The 21,145-nt window shown below is 44.5% G+C and overlaps 2 protein-coding genes across 2 annotated transcripts in view; both read right to left on the reverse strand.

The window, feature by feature from the left end:
• Nucleotides 1-901: 901 nt before the first annotated feature.
• ctsh (cathepsin H) lies at nucleotides 902-4,224 on the reverse strand. The gene is made up of 12 exons (XM_024379508.2): nucleotides 4,066-4,224; nucleotides 3,843-3,874; nucleotides 3,351-3,456; nucleotides 3,066-3,136; nucleotides 2,875-2,979; nucleotides 2,658-2,744; nucleotides 2,388-2,443; nucleotides 2,194-2,275; nucleotides 2,030-2,098; nucleotides 1,840-1,946; nucleotides 1,473-1,598; nucleotides 902-1,370 (listed from the first exon to the last, which is right to left on the reverse strand). The coding sequence occupies exons 1-12, from the start codon at nucleotides 4,133-4,135 to the stop codon at nucleotides 1,295-1,297; spliced, it is 987 nt and encodes a 328-aa protein (XP_024235276.1). The 5' UTR covers nucleotides 4,136-4,224; the 3' UTR covers nucleotides 902-1,294.
• Nucleotides 4,225-4,397: 173 nt separating this feature from the next.
• The window catches only part of rasgrf1 (Ras protein specific guanine nucleotide releasing factor 1), a 40,551-nt gene continuing 23,803 nt past the window's right edge, over nucleotides 4,398-21,145 (reverse strand). The window contains exons 17-27 of the mRNA XM_024379509.2: nucleotides 12,943-13,119; nucleotides 12,662-12,768; nucleotides 12,436-12,548; nucleotides 10,387-10,447; nucleotides 10,128-10,231; nucleotides 7,921-8,005; nucleotides 7,594-7,791; nucleotides 7,258-7,337; nucleotides 7,004-7,121; nucleotides 6,841-6,909; nucleotides 4,398-6,669 (exon numbers count right to left, since the gene is read on the reverse strand). Coding sequence (XP_024235277.1) covers nucleotides 6,577-6,669; nucleotides 6,841-6,909; nucleotides 7,004-7,121; nucleotides 7,258-7,337; nucleotides 7,594-7,791; nucleotides 7,921-8,005; nucleotides 10,128-10,231; nucleotides 10,387-10,447; nucleotides 12,436-12,548; nucleotides 12,662-12,768; nucleotides 12,943-13,119 — 1,205 coding nt within the window. The 3' untranslated portion in view covers nucleotides 4,398-6,576. The remainder of the gene's footprint in view (nucleotides 6,670-6,840; nucleotides 6,910-7,003; nucleotides 7,122-7,257; nucleotides 7,338-7,593; nucleotides 7,792-7,920; nucleotides 8,006-10,127; nucleotides 10,232-10,386; nucleotides 10,448-12,435; nucleotides 12,549-12,661; nucleotides 12,769-12,942; nucleotides 13,120-21,145) is intronic.

The raw sequence follows: 21,145 nt of genomic DNA on the forward strand, positions 1-21,145 counted from the left end.
GGTCTGGTTATCATGGGAAATGTAGTCAAAGATAGAAAAGCTATCTGGCTACATGCAGAAAGGAATATACAGTATTTAAGCAATAAGGCCCGAGTGTGTGTGGTATATGGCCAATACAGACAGAAGAGGACTGGCCACCCCTCAGACCCTGGTTCCTCTCTAGGTTTCTTCCTATGTTCTGGCCTTTCTAGGGAGTTTTTACTAGCCACCGTGCTTCTAATCGGCATTGCTTGTAGTTTGTGGTTTTAGGCTGGGTCTCTGTATAGCACTTTGTGACATTGGCTGATGTAAAAAGGGCTTTATAAATACATTTGATTTATTGTTCTTACGCATGACGCAATGCGGAGTCCCTGGTTACAGCCCCTTAGCCATAGTATTTTAACCATATACCACAAACCCCCAAAGTGCCTTACTGCTATTATAACCTAATTAACAATGTAATTAGCACAGTAAACAAGTAGTTTTGCATCATACCCATATATTTAAGCAGTGCTTGACTCGGGCAGGTCACTGAAGCTGAGTACCGGCACCTTGCATTTTCTAACTCCTGTTCCTCTTATAGAATGTTAGCTCATGTATTGTGGGGCTCCTGCACCTAAATGTAAACAGTACCATTACCCAAAATCAGTATCAGCACTTATTTCAGTTCAAGCACTGGCAATAAGGCCTGGGGGGGTGGTATATTGCCAATATACCACAGCTAAGGGCTGTTCATATGCACAACGCAATGTGGAGTGCCTGGACACAGCCCTTAGCTGTGGTATATTGGCCATATACCACAAACCCCAGAGGTGCCTTATTGCTATTATAAACTGGTTACCAATGTACAAATAAATGTTTTTGCATACCCGTGGTATATGGTCTGATATACCACGGCTTTTAGGAAATCAGCATCCAGAAGCCAAACTACCCGGTTTATTTATTTTTTTACTCTGGACTATATAAACGGCATCATCACACAGTCTTATCTGAATTCGAAATGTGTCGCTCATCAAATTGTGACAGAGAAATCAAGAAACTTTATTCACAAACATGAAATCAGTTTAAAAAAAACAATTTCACATGATTAAAATCATAACAATCTTCATGTCAGCACAATAATCTAATCCTGATTAAAAACAGTAGATGTGCAGTGGGGAGTGTTTCTCCCAGTATATAATCAGACTCCCTGAGGTGGTGAGCAAACATAAAAATCAAACCATATCATTGATTTAAAAGTTTAACTGATAATGAAATCTTTGGCTCCATGTCCCTTTTTTCTACTCTTGCCCCCATGGCGTGCAGAATTCAACATTTACAGCACAGGAAGGGGATAAGATGAGCAGCCAGCCAGTCCACACATGTTTTTCCCACGCTCAATGAAGAAATAGCTGTGAAAACAGCACAACATACTGTATCATAACACTGTTCTGTTACATAACATTGGGCCCATACTGTTCACAATGTTATTCTACTTGTCATTGAAGTCTTACCCTTTCATTCCCCAGCTGCTTCCCCAGGAGTTCTTCACTATCCAGTAGGGTGTGCCCTTCTCCTCACCATACCCCACAGCCAGCACTGCATGATTCACTGTGTCTGTGGTGTTGTGACACTCCATGCTACAATAAGAGAAGTGAAGATGCAGAATGCAAGGCCATGATTCCTATTTTATAGAAAGAAGAAGTCATGCACAATCTACATATTTATTTGTATTGCTTTCTGATGCTGGTTGTATGGTAGGTAGGCTACAGCTGTGAGTCCTGTTTTTAACTGTGCTTATTGGAAAATATGCAACATAGCTCTTAAAGCACAGATATGATCCATATTCTAGGTTTAACAAAATAGCAGAGTCATTCTCACCTGGTGTACACACCACCATCATAATGCATGAAATCAGAGGTCACCTCATAGGCAAGGCTGACAGGGTTGAATCTGGCCACTGCATCCAGCATACCCATTTCATCATACTGCAATGTAATAAATACACAATTAGCTGACTGCCTGGGTAGTCAATGCACCAGATAATCCAGAGTAATTTGCATTTACTTACCTTTGTTATGTTGACTACATCCTTAACAAAAGCAGCAGCCAACTCAGTCTTGAACTTGCAAGTGTCATCCTTCAAAACGATTCCAACATTAATGATGTTAATATATCGTCACCGTTTGAAGTGCTAGTACTGTAGTTATAAAGATGGAATGGCTGTTTACATACATGTGCAGTGTATGGATAGTCCTCCTCTGTCATGATTCCCTTGTTATACTTGATGTACTCAAATGCTTGACTGGGGAGCCCGCTAAAAGATAATTTTTTTCAGAGCCTCAGTAAGAATCTAAGTGTCCAGTAAGACCAAGAATAGGGGGGAATATATATTACAAAGAAACGTGTTTTCGAGTGGTGACTCTCACCCATTACAGCCGTGGTTGTTGAAGGCCTGAGCACAGTCCACTAGTTGCTGCTCTGACTGAACAATATAAAGGCAGCAGCAGTTGGATAAAATATACTTTTCATCATTCAAGATCAGAAATACGACAAGAATTTCAATTAATTCCTAAATGTATTGCGACTACTAGCCTTAAACATAATTGTAAAAATGGTATTGAATTGCCTCAGCAAAAGGAGGCCAACTTTCCTTCCCACTTAATTTTTTAGAATAGAGAAGTAGATAAGTATCTCACCAGTTGTAGGAGTTTCCCTGTTGCGATTGCTGTGACTGACTCCAAACAGCCTGTAGTGGAAAAGGTCCAGCAGCTACCACAGGGCCCCTGAACACCACAAATCAAAATCTACCTTCAGCACATACAGTGGTCTTCCACATAAGCATCTTTACCTTGCCAGATAATGCATGATTTATATCATTAGAAAGTGCATCCTATACTGTATGTGTTAGGATACCTGGTTCTTCACCGCTGTGACATAGTGCCCCTTCTTTCTCCAGTCGACCGACTCTGGATATGGTCCATTGCTGCTCACATGACTCCCTTTAGTGGCAGAACAGTTCTAAGAATGACAGAAAGAAAGATTTAAATGTGTTTTTCAAGTTTTAAAAAAATCAAGAGAAGTATACATAACAGGAATATAAATACCTGGGGCTCAGTCAAGAGGAAAGATTTTCTGAATTCAGCAAACGTCAGGTCAGAGAACTGATTCAGTCCCACTAGGTAAAAAGGTCACATGTCAGAAGACAGAATTAATATGCCACACAGGAGGTTGGTGGCACCTTAGTTGGGGAGAATGGGCTCGTGGTAACGGCTTCCATGTGTTTTATACCATTCCGTTCTAGCTATTATGCAGCCTCCACTGATCATACTCAAAGGATGTGGACACTTCTAACATCTGAAAAAAACCAAGCATCATGCAGTTATTCATACTTGTGAACTTGTGATTTCCTTCATTGTGATAGTCAATCCTCCTCTTGTTCTCAATGAAGATCTGAAGTCTGTGGTAGTACTCCTCCATGTCATACACCTTGTTGTACTACATGGATGACACAGTAACATCTCAATTCAGGTCACTGTGATTTTACCATTTTGTTTATGTAGATACAGTGCATTTCAAAATGCATTAGATATTTTGTATTTAATCTTTATTTAACTAGGCAAGTCAGTTTAGAACTAATTCTTATTTACAATGATAAGACACTCTATCTGTCTAGTTGCCTAGCTTATCAGTAATTCCATACACACTATTGCAGTTTAAAATTAAATGTATTCTATCTATAGGGCTTAGTATGATGAAAATATTCTCCAATATTTATTATTTTCAAATAATACTTTTTGCAGACAGATATGAAGAAGAAAAAACAGAAAACAACTTCCTTGTATTGTAGGAAAGTACCTGGTTTCGTGCCAAATCGAACTTACCTGTGACATCCATAACTTAAAGTGATATTCGCCTGTAAAGAAAACAGACAAGGGACATTTGATTTGAGATTGTAAAGATCAATAGGCTAAAAGCCATTATTCTATCAGTCGTTCTGATCACAAATGTGATGTTGATAAATCAATTGACATTATTCATTTGAAAGCGCAAATTAGGTATAATTTCGATTCAACATAGCCTAAAACAGATTCAATTGCAACTTACCCTCCTCGGAAAACGGATATAAAGAAGTAACAGAGTATACGGCAAATATCAACAAAACCAAGGTCTTCATACTTCAAAGTTTGGTAAAGCTGTTGTCTTCCTGCAACAAACAGTGAGAGCAGTGAATGAACTAACCGAAAGTCACGAGGTTTGATCACTTCCCGACTTCCCCGTGACAGTGCAAAAGGTGACGAAATATACGCTGAACTTTTATTATACATAAATAAAAATTCAAGTAAAGTTGCTGCAGTGTGTGTGTGTTTGTGTGTGATAGAGGTGGCAGAGAGAAAAATATCATTGTTTTCTCTACAAACACACTTGAGACAACAATGCCCCTGAGATAGAATAGATTTATTAGCAAGAGGTAATCAGGAAACATACATATTTTTTGTATTTTTATAAAACTGGAAATATTTCTCAAGCCGTGGAAATAAACATAAGGGTTGAAAGATAATTCTCATACCACTGGGTATTGCTAACAGCAAAACGTTTGTTAATATTTCATTTATAAGAGTATGTGCACGTATAAGTGTATACAGTATATATAAGTATATATATTGTTTTAATGTTGTCTGATACAGTGTTGCATGCCTGCCACATGAGCTTTTAATGTTTCTAGACTGTACATGGTAAAAATACATACAAATATTCACAGAATAAGCACTACATTACTATATTCCTGCTAAGAGAATGATTATAGACAGGATTACAGTATATGCAAAACACTTTGAAGTTGTCTTCTACCTCTAAGTCATGGTTTCAAAATCACAATTGTTGTAGCATTTTGTGTTAAAGCTTGGGATACAATGCTTGTACTTGACACTGTTCCACATTAAGAAATATGCAGGGTTGCATAAACAAACTGTACAGAATACATTTCAGCAGGTGAATTAACAACAAAGTACAAAATACTTCCCTGTGTTTATGTATCCCCTTCCCTTATACTAATACTACAAAAATACCCTTTGAATGCTGCAGGCGGAGTAACTCATTCACTTACTTTTATCATACTCTTAACAATGCATTTAACAGAGTGATATACGCTCACGTTCCACAATCACTGGAACAGCAAAAGGACATAGATTGTCTTTGAATTATACAGTATAATAGCGGAACAACCTTGCACTGTACACAAATATCAAAGCCTAAAAATACTACAATTTAAGGGTTTTGCTTTATTTTTCTTTAAAATGTGTGCACCGTTTAGACTAAATTGAAAGCAAACGAACATGTGGTTTAAAAAAAGGGAAACAGCTACATATACAATGGCATGCTCCAAGAATAGCAGCAAAATGGTTAACATATTCCTCCCCAAACTCCCCACTGGGTACATACTGGTTGAATCCACATTGTTTCCATTTCATTTCAATGAAATTCTGTTGAACCAATGTGGAATATACATTGAATTGACGACTGTGCCCAGTGAGTCATGGTGAAACAAGATGTCACCACCAACTAATCATTGTCAAACTGGAAGTACACTTGTATTGGAGATATAACGTACACTGGCTTATTACTGTCCCTTCAAATTACATGGATTAATAGAGCTTATTCTGCAAAACAAAATTGAAATCATGGCTACTTGACTTGAATTACTTTTGAAAATATATAGCATGAAGTTTGATTTAACTGCCTGTTACAGTGAAACATGCAACAGTAATGAAATAAAGCTACAAATATTGTTAATAATCTTCTAGGTTACAGTAGGTTGTATTCACACAGGACTTAAAATTGTTTTCAAAACAAACCAGACTTTGCTGGTTCTTAGATTAAAGCTTGTGGTGTGAACATGCCCTTATGATTTATTTATTTTCAGAGCAGAGTCAGTACTGTGCTGCAAATCAGTCACTTCTAAGAGCAGGTGTTTCTTGTAAGAATCATTCATGATGACAAGACAAAGCTCTGTGGTGCTAGTGGCTTTCACATCTCGGTCACAACTGTGACAGGATGACTCAAATGTTGATAGATAAAACAAGCGGAAGCAAATAAACAAAGCAGAGCTGAGGCGGAATTGATAGAACAATTCAAGGAACACTCATTGGTTTAGCCACATCAATTTGGGGTAAGAAAATGTGAATGTTTTACCTGGTTTGATTTTTACAATGCTACATCAGTTGCAGATAAACACATATCTATTTGAGTAAAGAGAACAATCTTTCCTATGTACAATATGATCCTGGCAGCATGTGTGCTTACAGGAAGTGCAAAGTCCACAGTATGAAAAGATGTCAATCAGTTTAATTAGTTACAAAGGACATACCATTATACAAGATCATTGTGACTTTAGTTATCACCCTAGTAAGCCCAGTGAAATGGTCCTTGTTGCAGAGGAAAATGAAATATTTCAACAACGTGACGATTAAATTAACATTTGTACATAAGACTTCTAAAAACAATACACGTATCAGAGCAAACATGTTAAACATGACTTAACACCAGTTATTGTTTATGTCTACTGTGTACGACATAGTTCTTTAACAGAGAGTACACTTTGGGAAACTGTCATCCTCTTCAGTTGTTGACTTTAGGCTCGATTCTGAGAGAGGCTTCATACAGGCTTTCTTCATCCAGAACAGAGCTGTTGTCCAGCAAATACTGTGCTGCCTAGACCAGGACAAATATACAGTTTCAGCAGGTTGGCTACAACTACGATAATCTATACGATGTGACAAATACGAACACTCAGGATTTCCCTCATGGCCATTGCCATTTTCTTTTGTTTCTCTATATGTACAATATAAAACAAGTTAGCATGAAAGAGCTTTAAAAGTTTACCATTGGCTGATGATCAATCTTGTATGCTGTTTGCTGGAATTGTCTAATTTCTCTGATGATATGGGAAATCTGTAGAGAGAGAGAACAGAAGCCATGTATACAATACAAAGCCATAGAATACATTAATATCTCTGTAACATTACACATAGCAGAGACCACTGACCATCCTCATCTTTGAGAAGTTGACTAATTTGTCCTCAGTGTAATTGGGCGTCCCCTCCTCAATGAAAGCCAGATCAGTGAGGTACATCCCCAGGTATGGTACACAGGGAGGGTCACAGCTAGAAGGAAAAACAGAAGAGTAGGATGTCACCAATTTGACAATACTTTGATCGATCCACTGCCTGAATGGCCAGCATCAACGTCTGATACACATTGTCTTTTGTAGTCATTAGAACAACCAGCAGAAACACTCACTTCTTTAAAGCCTCTCTTAGGTTTTTGAACCTCCCCTCTGACGAAACCAACTTCTGCAGCTTGTCAATTACGGTTTTAGTCTGAGGGATAAAATAAAATACTGTTTAAAAGAATATTATTTTGGAAAACACCCAGGTACAGTATAATCAACATAGTTAAAGTGATGTGTAATCTGTAATAAGCAATAACGATTCATGGAGGTCTGAGGTGTCATAACACGCTGTTTATAATAGTGTATTGAGGTCCTAGTGCAATGATAAAACGTGTAGTACTATTACTAGGACCAGGCTATGAGCCCTCAGTGAGCTGGGTGTGTGTAGTGGGAAATGTGGCCACCTGCTTGGACACTTTGAGCCAGGTCTTCTTGAGACGGAACACAGAGCTGCGGTTGAGGGAGGAGGTGATCTCCAGCACAGCGTTGTAGTTATGGAGACAGCGGCAGATGTCCGCCACCGCCACCCACTTCTCCATCACCGCCACCCGTGTGGTCACATCGTCACAACGCAGGATCTCAGTGGCAATCAGGTTACTGATCTAACAGAGGCAAGACAGACAAGGAATAGCCATGTTCCTAATGCATAACAACCAAAGCCACACACTGTAATGAAAAGTGAAAATGTACAGCGGTGCTATGTTGGGAGATGGGAGTTGTTGGCTGCATACATCATTGAAATGCTTTGTTGTTTTCATGATATATGGTGTCCTTTCATTCTTGTCATTCTTCATCCAGCCTTGACCAAAGAACTCTCTGTAAAAAAATATTGGAAGATCAAGTAGAAAAACAATTTATTCTCATTAATATAGCATAGTTGTTGTTTAAAAATCACTATGTGTCCCTTACTGTACAGTGCATTCGGAAAGTATGCAGAGCCCTTGACTTTTTGTTACGTTACAAACTTATTCGAAATGTAATTAAATAAAACGTGTTCCTCATCAATCGACACACACAATACCTCATAATGACAAAGCAAACCACTTCTTACAAATAAAAAAACACAACTTATTTACTAAAGTATTCAGACCCTTTGCTATGAGACTCGAAATTGCGATCCGGTGCATCCTGTTTCCATTGTTTGAGATGTTTCTACAACTTGATTGGAGTCCACCTCTTGTAAATTCAATTGATTGGACATTATTTGGAAAGGCACACATCTGTCTATATAAAAGGTCCCACAGCTGACAGTGCATGTCAGAGCAAAAACTAAGCCATGAGTTCAAAGGAATTGCCCGTAGAGCTCCGAGACAGGATTGTGCCGAAGCAAAGATCTGGGGAATGGTTCCAAAAAAATTCTGCAGCATTGGAGGTCCCCAAGAACAGTGGTCTCCATCATTCATAAATGGAAGAAGTTTGGTACCACCAAGACTGAGAGCTGTCTCCCAGGTCAAAACGGAGCAATCAGTGGAGAAGGGCCTTGGTCAGAGAGGTGATCAAGAACCCGATCGTCACTCTGACATAGCTCCAGAGTTCCTCTATGGAGATGGGAGGACCTTCCAGAAGGATATCCAATCTCTGCAACACTCCACAAATCAGGCCTTTATGGTAGAATGGCCAGATGGAAGCCAGTAAAAGGCACACGAGTGTTGCCAAAAAGCACCTAAAGACTCTCAGACCATGAGAAATAAGATGTTTTATTTATTTTCTAGCCCCTTTTCCTCCCCAATTTTGTGGTATCCAATTGGTAGTTACGGTCTTGTCTCATGGCTGCAACTCCCGTACGGACTCGGGAGAGGCGAAGGTCGAGAGCCGTTCGTCCTCCAAAACACAACCCAACCGCACTGCTTCTTGACACAATACCCACTTAACCCGGAAGCCAGCTGCCAATGTGTCAGAGGAAACACTGTACACCTGGCAACCCTGTCAGCGTGCACTGCGCCCGGCCTGCACGATTGGATAAGGACATCCCTGCCGGCCAAACCCTCCCCTAACCCGGACGACGCTGGGCTAATTGTGCACTGCCCCATGGGTCTCCCGGCTGCGACAGAGCCTGGACTCGAACCCGGAATCTCTAGCGGCACAGCTAGCACTGTGCGACAGAGCCTGGACTCGAACCCGGAATCTCTAGCGGCACGGCTAGCACTGTGATGCAGTGCCTTAGACCACTGCGCCACTCGGGAAGCCACCAAGATTGAACTCTTTGGCCTGAATGTCAAGTGTCACATCTAGAGGAAACCTGGCACCATCCCTATGGTAAAGCATGGTGGTGGCAGCATCATGCTGTGGGGATGTTTTTCAGCAGCAGGGAATGGGAGACCGGTCAGGATCGAGGGAAAGATGAACAGAGCAAAGTACAGAGAAATCCTTGATGAAAACCTGCTCCAGAGCGCTCAGGACTGGGGCAAGGGTCACCTTCGAACAGGACAACAACCCCAAGCACACACAGCCAAGACAATGCTGGAGTGGCTTCGGGATAAGTCTCTGAATGTCCTTAATTGGCACAGCCATAGCCCGGTCTTGAACCTGATCGAACATCTCTGGAGAGACCTGAAAATAACTGTGCAGCGATGCTCCCCATCCAACCTGACATAGCTTTAGAGGATCTGCAGAGAAGAAACTCCCCAAATACAGGTGTGCCAAGCTTGTAGCGTCATACCCAAGAAGACCCCGAGGCTGTAATCACTACCAAAGGTGCTTCAACAAAGTACTGAGTAAAGGGTCTGAATATTTATGTAAATGTAATATTTCAATAATTTGCTAAATTTTATAAAAACCTGTATTTTCTTTGTCATTATGGGGTATTATCTGTAGACTGAAGACAAAAAACAATTTAACCTATTTTAGAATAAGGCTGTAACACTGAATACTTTCCGAATGCACTGTTATGTGTGTGTGTGTGTGTGTATTGTCAGCTGTGTCACTCAGTGTCACTCACTCATATGGGATGACCTTAAATACCAGGTGGTCCAGTAGGGTGAGCTGCTCTGCTATCTCCAGGGCAGAATGGCTCTCAAACGCTTCCGCCTTTCCTACTGACGCCTAGCACACACACAGAGCATCACCGGTAACCATTCCCAAGACATGAGGTATGAAAACTACTTCACTACTCACTACTACTTCACATAATGTATGTCAAGGAAAGATTGTCCTCCTTTGACTCAACTGCCATTTACATGTGCAGTCATCCCACTTACCAGCTGTGTCACCTCCTCCAGGCTGATCTGATTGTCACCTGGGTCCTCCTGTGTCAGGGTCCTAATAGACCATACAACAGAGTCAAGTATGTATTTATAATGTGAGTGTTTCTCTTTACTCTGTACATAGAAGCCCTATAGAAGCGAGAGCCCATGTATTCAATAATAACAGAGTGTGTCCATTATTAATTTAATGTTTTATTTCACCTTTAACCAGGTAGGCTAGTTGAGAACAAGTTCTCATTTGCAACTGCGACCTGGCCAAGATAAAGCAAAGCAGTTTGACACATACAACACAGAGTTACACATGGAATAAACAAACATACAATCAATAATCCAGTACAAAAATCTATATACAGCATGTGCAAATGAGGTAGGATAAGAGAGGCAAGGCAATAAATAGGCCATGGTGACAAAGTAATTACAATGTAGCAATTAAACACTGGAATGGTAGGATGTGCAGAAGATGAATGTGCAAGTTGAGATACTGGGGTGCAAAGGAGCAAGATAAATAAATACAGTATGGGGATGAGGTAGATTGGATGAGCTATTTACAGATGAGCTATTGACAGATGCAGTGATCTGTGAGCTGCTCTGACAGCTGGTGCTTAAAGCTAGTGAGGGGGGTAAGAGTCACCAGCTTCAGAGATTTTTGCAGTTCGTTCCAGTCATTGGCAGCAGAGAACTGGAAGGAGAGGCGGCCAAAGGAAGAATTGGCTTTGGGGGTGACCAGTGAGATATACCTGCTGGAGCGCGTGCTACGGGTGGGTGCTGCTATGGTGACCAGTGAGCTGAGATAAGGCGGGGCTTTACCTAGCAGAGACTTGTAGATGACCTGGGCCAGCCAACGAGAGCATACAGGTCGCAGTGGTATATTGGGCTTTGGTGACAAAACGGATGGCACTGTGATAGACTGCATCCAATTTGTTGAGTAGAGTGTTGGAGGCTATTTTGTAAATGACATCACCGAAGTCGATAATCGGTAGGATGGGCAGTTTTACGAGGGTATGTTTGGCAGCATGAGTGAAGGATGCTTTGTTGCGAAATAGGAAGCCGATTCTACATTTGATTTTGGATTGGAGATACTTAATGTGAGTCTGGAAGGAGAGTTTACAGTCTAACCAAACACCTAGGTATTTGTAGTTGTCAGAACCGTCCAGAGTAGTGATGCTGGACGGGCGGACAGGTGCGGGCAGCGATTGGTTGAAGATCATGCATTTAATTTTAGTTGCATTTAAGAGCAGTTGGAGGCCACAGAAAGAGAGTTGTATGGCATTGAAGCTCATCTGGAGGTTAGTTAACAGTGTCCAACGAAGGGCCAGAGGTATACAGAATGGTGTCGTCTGCGTAGAGGTGGATCAAAGAATCACCAGGAGCGAGAGCGACATCATTGATGTATACAGAGAAGAGCCTGAGAATTGAACCCTGTGGCACACCCATAGAGACTGCCAGAGGTCCGGACAACAGGCCCTCCGATTTGAGATACTGAACTCTACTGGAGAAGTAGTTGGAACCAAGCGAGGCAATCATTTAAGAAACCCAGGCTGTTGAATCTGCCAATAAGAATTTGGTGATTGACTGAGTCGAAGGCCTTAGCCAGGTCGATGAATACGGCTGCACAGTAATGTCTCTTATCGATGGCGGTTATGATATCGTTTAGGACCTTGAGCGTGGCTGACGTGCCCCCATGACCAGCTCTGAAACCAGATTGCATAGCGGAGAAGGTACGGTGAGATTCGAAATGGTCGGTAATCTGTTTGTTAACTTGGCTTTCAAAGACCTTAGAAAGGCAGGGTAGAATAGATATGTCTGTAGCAGTTTGGGTCTAGAGTGTCTCCCCCTTTGAAGAGGGGGATGACCACGGCAGCTTTCCATTCTTTGGGAATCTCAGATGATACGGAAGAAAGGTTGAACAGGCTAGTAATAGGGGTTGCAACAATTTCGGAAGATAATTTTAGAAAGAGAGGGTCCAGACTGTCTAGCCCAGCTGATATGTAAGGGTCCAGATTTCGCCTCATAAGCTGAGGCGGCGGTAGTGCTGGTAGGTACCTGATGATGTTGGCGGCTGCTTTCCTCTCCTGTGTCAGCAGCTCCGGGTCATGCATCACTTCCTCCAGGAAGGCTATCACCTTCAGCTTCAGCTCAGTGTTACTCTCAAAGTCCTTGGAGGTCACCACACACACACACACACACACACACACACACAAGTTAACTGATTGAAAACCTGGACACTATTTGACCTTAGAAGTAATGACTATATATCTGGAAGACTTACCTGAGAGTGTTTTGACACCCAGTGCCTCAGAACATTCAGGACTCTGTTGGTTGCAGCCCTTCGGATTACAAACTCTTTGTCCCCATTCCTCTGGTCTGTTGGGAACCCTGGGGAAAATGGATCAAATATGCCATGTAAATATCACACCTACATTTTTAATGACATATAGATTTTTTCTCTCTTGAGAACAAAAACGACATTGAAGAGCTCATGCTTTTGAAAATGTGTTGTACACAAATTGTTCCATTGTGGACAAAACTGATGTTTAATATGCTGTGTACCTGAGCTAGCCAGGGACATGCGGCGGTACTTCTCCTTGGTGGGCGTGCCCTCATTGGCTCCTGCCGTGGCAATGGCGAAGGCGGAGGCTGCAGAGAGGGCACTGCGATTGTTGTTGTCCATCTCAGGGCGGCACGATGACATCACCGTGCCATTATTGTAGGAAAACAGGGAGAATTCTACAGGGAGATACAATATGGACACAGTTATACTGGCTGTAAAATGCCACGAGATTCATTTTAGTGAACTTGATTGATGCAGTGTGATACCTTTACAATAAAGTAATGTAGGTATAAAATGGAGAGACCATAAAACAGAACTGCTGACATTATGACTGCACTAGGACAGCCACAAAAAAATATCCATTAAAGTGTCAGCTGCATCAAATGAATGCTCTTAATTGGTCTCTCACTACTACTTCAATAGGAACCGGAGGGGAATAGATGCAACTATAACCTGCTCACTGAGATTTAAGAGGTTGTTGACGACGCTTAGCAACTTAATGGATCTTACCCCAAAACGCATGATCTATTTTGGCTGTGTAATTCATATTGTGTAACAGGACAGATTTGTTAATTTATTTTGTCTCCAGTAGAGGGCAGCAACCCAAGAGCACCACATTCTATCCCAGTAGAGCATAGAGACCTTACATGAGGCTATGATATTCAAGATGGGTGTAGCTAAATATAGCCACCAATATCAGCATAATGGAGAAATTTACTGGTTTCTCATCACACTGTCTGCACACTGACTGACAATATACAGACATTACTGTGTGATTAATGAACTAATCAAATCAGTTGAGCTTTATGATGAGTTATATAAACCTGATCTGAGTACTGTTAATGTAAATTATGTCAGGTTTCTGTTCACCTTTGACTTGGTACACATTTTGTCCTAAGAGTTGGGCAGCGCCGTGCACAGACCTGCAAGGGGCAGGTGCTCTGTAGCAACATTTAAAAAATATTTAACATAGGGTATAGGCCTATTTATTTCTGCAACAATACACTCACTTGTCACAAATTGTGAGCAAGCTAATTACAGGTGAAGGGTGCAATTGCGGCACGCAGCTTGGGTCGTTCCTGCATGTGGGCATTCCTGCATCTGCAGGAACACCTCTTTATAGTTCTATTGATCCATTTTTTTTGTAAGGACAGGTGTTAGGCGGAGTGCACCAGTACAGCAGGTGGCATTAATGCACGATAACGGATGCCATCTGCGACAAACCCCACAGAAGGGCCAGGGTGACAATTGTAGCTAGCTAACGGTAAACCGGTAGACTGTGTCCTTTGCCCCTGCCTGTCAGGTACTATTTTCCGTAGTTCTGTTAACAAAGGTGAGGGCAGGTGGGAGCTTGATTTATGCAGGAACCAACAGGGTGCATGAGGGGTGGGGTTCATGAAGGAACAAATGGGATGCTTCGAGGGGGGCGCATGTAGGAACGCTCCGAAAGCCCACAGGCAGGAACCCCCCGAATTGCAGGCTGCAATTGCACACTATTGAGTTACAGTGCCTCCTAAAGACATAATTGACATATGGAAGAGGGTGGGCTATCAGCTGATCATTGATGTTGATGAGGAATGTAAATAGCTCGATAACTTTTACTGATTGTGATTTACCTCTCTCTGCTGCCTGTATCAGCCAACCAGACCAAATATTGCTTATGATGTAGGCTAAATCAAGTGTTATCAAATGTAATGCTGCTGTGGCAGTACTGTTGATATTTAAACTAGGTAGCTAGCTACACACACTCAATCGGTGACCGAATCTCTCAAGCTATGCATATTTGGATACCCAGCACCCCTTAAAAATATATATTGCCGTTTTGAAACTGCAGTAAAAGTGCAGTAACTGCAGTCAACTGTGATATTTTGGACGCAGTAATTGCAGAATATGTGCAGTTATACTGCATTGTACGACAGTTAAACTTCACATTGACTGCAATCTTTTAAGTAAGGAGCAATCTCAGTACAGGGCAGACTGGGGAAAAAGGTGCAACCGGATGTGCGTGAGCTACATACAGGGCATATCAGATGCAACTGAACCAGAATCTGGGGTTTACAAAGGAGACGTTGAATATGGCATTCTCATTTAAGCCCAGGAAGTAGCCAGTTAATTATCAATTTACCAGCTTTTCAAGCGGAATAATGTCATACATTCGGTACTTACCAAAGAATGGAGGTTCACTGAGCCATTACTGCCGTTCCGGATGGTATGTACGTACTCCCAAAAAAAGTCGAAATAAAAAGTTTACATGCAACCAAAAAAATGCCTTGCCTGGAAATAAGTATTGTTTTTGAACAAGTGCGCATTCACGTCTTCTGCACCTCCTGCAATATTAGTAATGGAATTAAAATACACTAAATAAAGAAAATATCAATAACTGAAATATACAATAACTATAAAAACATACCCTATATCAAATTGTATTGGACTTGTACACATGTTTTGCATATGCTTATGTTTCTCGCTCCAACAGTGCTGACTCCAACAGGACCCTCAGGCGCGACGCCCGCTGAAGGCCCATTCTGCTAACCAGATAGGCCTGCTAGCTACCTAGAGCTACTTGGAATCCCTACTAATTCCACGACTGGTCTATCGACGTCAACGCACGAAGAGGCAAAAACAGACTTACCCCCATCGCGACGTCCCCCAAAGGCTAACTTGCTAGCCCCTGCTATCTGCTTGCTTGTTAACCTGGTCTGCTAATTGCTAGCTTGCCGGCCCCGGTCTGCTAACTGCTAGCTTGCTGGCCCCGGCCTGCTAACTGCTAGCTTGCCCCGGTCTACTAACTGCTAGCTTGCTGGCCCAGGCCTGCTAACTGCTAACTTGCCTGCCCGGTCTGTAACTGCTAGCCCCTGCTAACTGCTTGCTTGCTAACCCGGCCTGCTAATTGCTAGCTTGTTTAGCCCCGGCCTACTAACTGTTAGCTTGTTAGCATCGGCCTGCTAACTGTCTGAATCGCCATGTCCCCAGTCAGACCAACCACTCACTGGACCCATATGTTCACTTGGCTACGCATGCCTCTCTCTAATATCAATATGCCTCATCCATTACTGTCCTGGTTAGTGATTACTGTCTTATTTCACTGTAGAACCTCTAGCCCTGCTCAATATGCCTTAACCAACCATGTTGTTCCACCTCCTACATATGCGATGACATCACCTGGTTTAAACCTCTCTAGAGACTATATCTCATCATTACTCAATGCTTAGGTTTACCTCCAATGTACTCACATCCTACCTTACCTTTGTCTGTACACTATGCCTTGAATCTATGCTATCGTGCCCAGAAACTTGCTCCTTTTACTCTCTGTTCCGAACGTGCTGGCGGCCAGTTCGTATAACCTTTAGCCGTACCCTTATCCTACATCTCCTCTGTTCCTCTGGTGATGTAGAGGTGAATCCAGGCCCTGCAGCGCCTAGCTCCACTCCCACTCCCCAGCTGCTCTCATTTGCTGATTTCTGTAACCGTAAAAGCCTTGGTTTCGTGCATGTTAACATTAGAAGCCTACTCCCTAAGTTTGTTTTACTCACTGCTTTAGCACACTCTGCCAACCCAGATGTCTTAACCATGTCTGAATCCTGGCTTAGGAAAACATCCAAAAACCCTGAAATCTCCATCGCTAACTATAACGTTTTCCGCCAAGATAGAACTGCCAAAGGGCGCGGTGTTGCAATCTACTGCAAAGATAGTAATACAGAACTCTGCAGGCTATCTAAGTCTGTACCCAAACAATTTGAGCTGCTACTTCTAAAAATTCACCTTTCCAGAAACAAGTCTCTCACTGTTGCCGCTTGCTATAGACCTCCCTCTGCCCCCAGCTGTGCCCTCGATACCATATGTGAATCGATTGCCCCCCATCTATCTTCTGAGCTCGTGCTACTAGGTGACCTAAACTGGGACATGTTTAACACCCCGGCCATCCTACAATCTAAGCTTGATGCCCTCAATCTCACACAAATTATCAAGGAACCTACCAGGTACAACCCCAAATCAGTAGACACGGGCACCCTCATAGATGTCATCCTAACTAATTCGCCCTCCAAATACACCTCTGCTGTTTTCAATCAAGATCTCAGTGATCACTGCCTCATTGCCTGCATCCGTAATGGGTCTGCGAGCAAACGACCACCCCTCATCACTGTCAAACGCTCCCTGAAACACTTCTGCGAGCAGGCCTTTCTAATCGACCTGGCCGGGGTATCCTGGAATGACATTGACCTCATCCCGTCAGTAGATGATGCCTGGCTATTCTTTAAAATTGCCTTCCTCACCATCTTAAATAAGCATGCCCCTCTCAAAAAATGTAGAACTAGGAATAGATATAGTCCTTGGTTCACTCCAGACCTGTCTGCCCTTGACCAGCACAAAAATATCCTGTGGTGTTCTGCATTAGCATCGAATAGCCCCCGTCATATGCAACTTTTCAGGGAAGTTAGGAACAAATATACACAGGCAGTTAGAAAAGCTAAGGTAAGCTTTTTCAAACAGAAATTTGCATCCTGCAGTACTAACTCAAAAAAATTCTGAGACACTGTAAAGTCCATGGAGAATAAGAGCACCTCCTCCCAGCTGCTCACTGCACTGAGGCTAGGAAACACTGTCACCACCGATAAATCCACTATAATTGAGAATTTCAATAAGCATTTCCTAACGGCTGGCCATGCTTTCCACATGGCTACCCCTACCCCGGTCAACTGCCCGGCACCCTCCACAGCAACCCGCCAAAGCCCCCACATTTTCTCCTTTACCCAAATCCAGATAGCTGATGTTCTGAAAGAGCTGCAAAATCTGGATCCCTACAAATCAGCCGGGCTAGACAATCTGGACCCTCTCTTTCTAAAATGATCTGCCGAAATTGTTGCAACCCCTAGCCTGTTCAACCTCTCTTTTGTATCGTCTGAGATTCCCAAAGATTGGAAAGCTGCCGCGGTCATCCCCCTCTTCAAAGGGGGTGACACTCGAGACCCAAACTGCTACAGACCTATATCTATCCTGCATCGCTAAGGTCTTCGAAAGTCAAGTTAACAAACAGATTACTGACCATTTTGAATCACATCGTACCTTCTCCGCTATGCAATCTGGTTTCAGAGCTGGTCATGGGTGCACCTCAGCCACGCTCAAGGTTCTAAACGACATCATAACCACCATCAATAAGAGACATTACTGTGGACAGAGGGGCGGCTGCTCGGGACAGAGGGGCGGCTGCTCGGGACAGAGGGGCGGCTGCTCGGGACAGAGGGGCGGCTGCTCGGGACAGAGGGGCGGCTGCTCGGGACAGAGGGGCTCCGGCGGCCCCTGGCTGACTGGTGGCACTGGCAGCCCCTGGCTGACTGGCGGCACTGGCGGCCCCTGGCTGACTGGCGGCACTGGCGGCCCCTGGCTGATTGGCGGCACTGGCGGCCCCTGGCTGACTGGCGGCACTGGCGGCCCCTGGCTGACTGGCGGCACTGGCGGCCCCTGGCTGACTGGCGGCACTGGTGGCCCCTGGCTGACTGGCGGCACTGGCGGCTCCTGGCAGACGGGCGGCACTGGCGGCGCTGGGCAGACGGGTGGCTCAGGCGGCGCTGGGCAGACGGGCGGCTCAGGCGGCGCCGGAGAGGAGGAAGGCTCTGGTAGCGCCGGAGAGGCGGGAGACTCCAGCAGCGCTGGAGAGGAGGAAGGCTCTGGTAGCGCCGGAGAGGCGGGAGACTCCGGCAGCGCTGGAGAGGAGGGAGCCCCTGTAAGGATGGACCGGAGAGACAGCCTGGTACGGGGGGCTGCCACCGGAGGGCTGGTGCGTGGGGGTGGTGACGGATAGACCGGGCCGTGCAGGCGCACTGGAGCTCTTGAGCACCGAGCCTGCCCAACCTTACCCGGTTGAGTGGTCCCGGTCGCCCTGCCAGTGCGGCGAGGTGGAATAGCCCGCACTGGGCTATGCAGGCGAACCGGGGACACCGTGCGCAAGGTTGGTGCCATGTAAGCCGGCTCAAGGAGACGCACTGGAGACCAGATGCGTAGAGCCGGCTTCATGGCACTTGGCTCGATGCCCACTCTAGCCCGGCCGATACGCGGAGCTGGAATGTACCGCACCGGGCTATGCACCCGCACTGGGGACACCGTGCGCTTCACAGCATAACACGGTGCCTGCCCGGTCTCTCTCGTCCCCCGGTAACCACAGGAAGTTGGCTCAGGTCTCCTACCTAGCGTAGCCATACTCCCTGTGAGCCCCCACCCCCAAGAAATGTTTGGGGCTGACTCTCAGGCTTCCATCCACGACGCCGCGCTGCCTCCTCATACCAGCGCCTCTCCACTTTCGCCGCCTCCAGTTCTTCTTTGGGGTAGGCGATATTCTCCTGGCTGAGCCCAGGGTCCTTTACCATCCAATTCGTCCTCCCATGTCCATTCTTCCAAGTAGTGCAGCCTCTCCCACTGCTGCTGCTGCTGCTCCTGTTGCTGCTGTATCTGTTGCTTCTCCTGCTGCTGCTTTTGCCGTTGCCCGTTACCACGCCGCTTGGTCCTGTTGTGGTGGGTGATTCTGTAACGGTTTTCTGTATGGGAAAGAGAGTCGGACCAAAATGCGGCGTGTAGATTGTGATCCATGTTTATTAAACTGAAGTAACACGAATCTAAATACAAACACTACAAAACAATAAACGTAACGAAAACCGAAACAGCCTAATACTGGTGCACATACACACAGAACAAGGACACTAAGGACAATCACCCACAAAACCCAACACCAAACAGGCTACCTAAATATGGTTCCCAATCAGAGACAATGACGAACACCTGCCTCTGATTGAGAACCATATCAGGCCAAACATAGAACTAGACAAACTAGACATGTAACATAGAATGCCCACCCAGCTCACACCCTGACCAACCAAAACATAGAAACATACAAAGCAAACTATGGTCAGGGTGTGACAACATGGACAACTACAAATACCTGGGTGTCTGGTTAGACTGTAAACTCTCCTTCCAGAATCACATTCAGCATCTCCAATCCAAAAATAAATCTAGAATCGGCTTCCTATATCGCAACAAAGCATCCTTCACTCATGCTGCCAAACATACCCTCGTAAAACTGACCATCCTACCGATCCTCGATGTTGGTGATGTCATCTATAAAATAGCCTCTAACACTCTACTCAACAAACTGGATGCAATCTATCACAGTGCCATCCGTTTCGTCACCAAAGCCCCATACACTACCCACCATTGTGACTTGTACGCTCTCGTTGGTTGGCCCTCGCTTTATACTCGTCACCAAACCCACTGGCTACAGGTTATCTACAAGTCTCTGCTTGGTAAAGCCCCGCTTTATCTCAGCTCACTGGTCACCATAGCAGCACCCACTCGTAGCACGCGCTCCAGCAGGTATATCTCACTAGTCACCCCCAAAGCCAATTCCTCCTTTGGTCGTCTTTCCTTCCAGTTCTCTGCAGCCCATGACTGGAACAAATTGCAAAAATCTCTGAAGCTGGAGACTCACATCTCCCTCACTAGCTTTAAGCACTGCACCTTTTAGCTTCACTGCACCTGTACATGAACCCAGGAAGGGCCACACATCTCCGCAGCAGAGCGGCGTCGCCGGAGACAGCTGATGCTCTGTTCCCATTGCGGCTAGGAGGGGGCACCAGCTTCAGTGGTGTCCGGCGCTTTCCAGGCTGGGGTCCACTAGAACAGCCCCATGACCTTCTGTCTCCCAGGGTAGGCGTTAGTATTCAATTATCATTCTCCGCCAAACCCTTTCTGGTTCCCATTTTGCTGGCTGTCCCTCAAGGGTTGTTTCTACAGCTCTAGTGGACTCCGGTGCCGTGGGGAACTTTATCGACCAGGCCCTCGCCTCCTCCCTGAACTTATCTTCATACCCACTCGCCTTTCCTTTCCAAATCCTGGATATGCATCCATTGGGATCCGGCATAATTACGCACGCCACAGCACCACTTACCCTCACCGTGGGACCCAAGCACAAGGATAGCTTTTCCTTCCTCATCACTCATCGTTGACCCGTACACAAAGTCCTTCTCGGCCTCCTGTGGCTCCAACTTCATAACCCAACCATCTCCTGGTCAAAGATGACAATCACCAGAGCACCTGCTTTCCCGCACCCTGTGGTTACACATTGGTGGAGGGCCCTGTGAGTGTCCTCCAGCCCATCAATCGGTCCTCCCGTATCGTTGGCCCTCTGTTTTGGGACATAGATGTGAATATCTG

Source organism: Oncorhynchus tshawytscha, linkage group LG19, assembly GCF_018296145.1.
Source record: "Oncorhynchus tshawytscha isolate Ot180627B linkage group LG19, Otsh_v2.0, whole genome shotgun sequence".
Taxonomy (NCBI): Eukaryota; Metazoa; Chordata; class Actinopteri; order Salmoniformes; family Salmonidae; genus Oncorhynchus; species Oncorhynchus tshawytscha.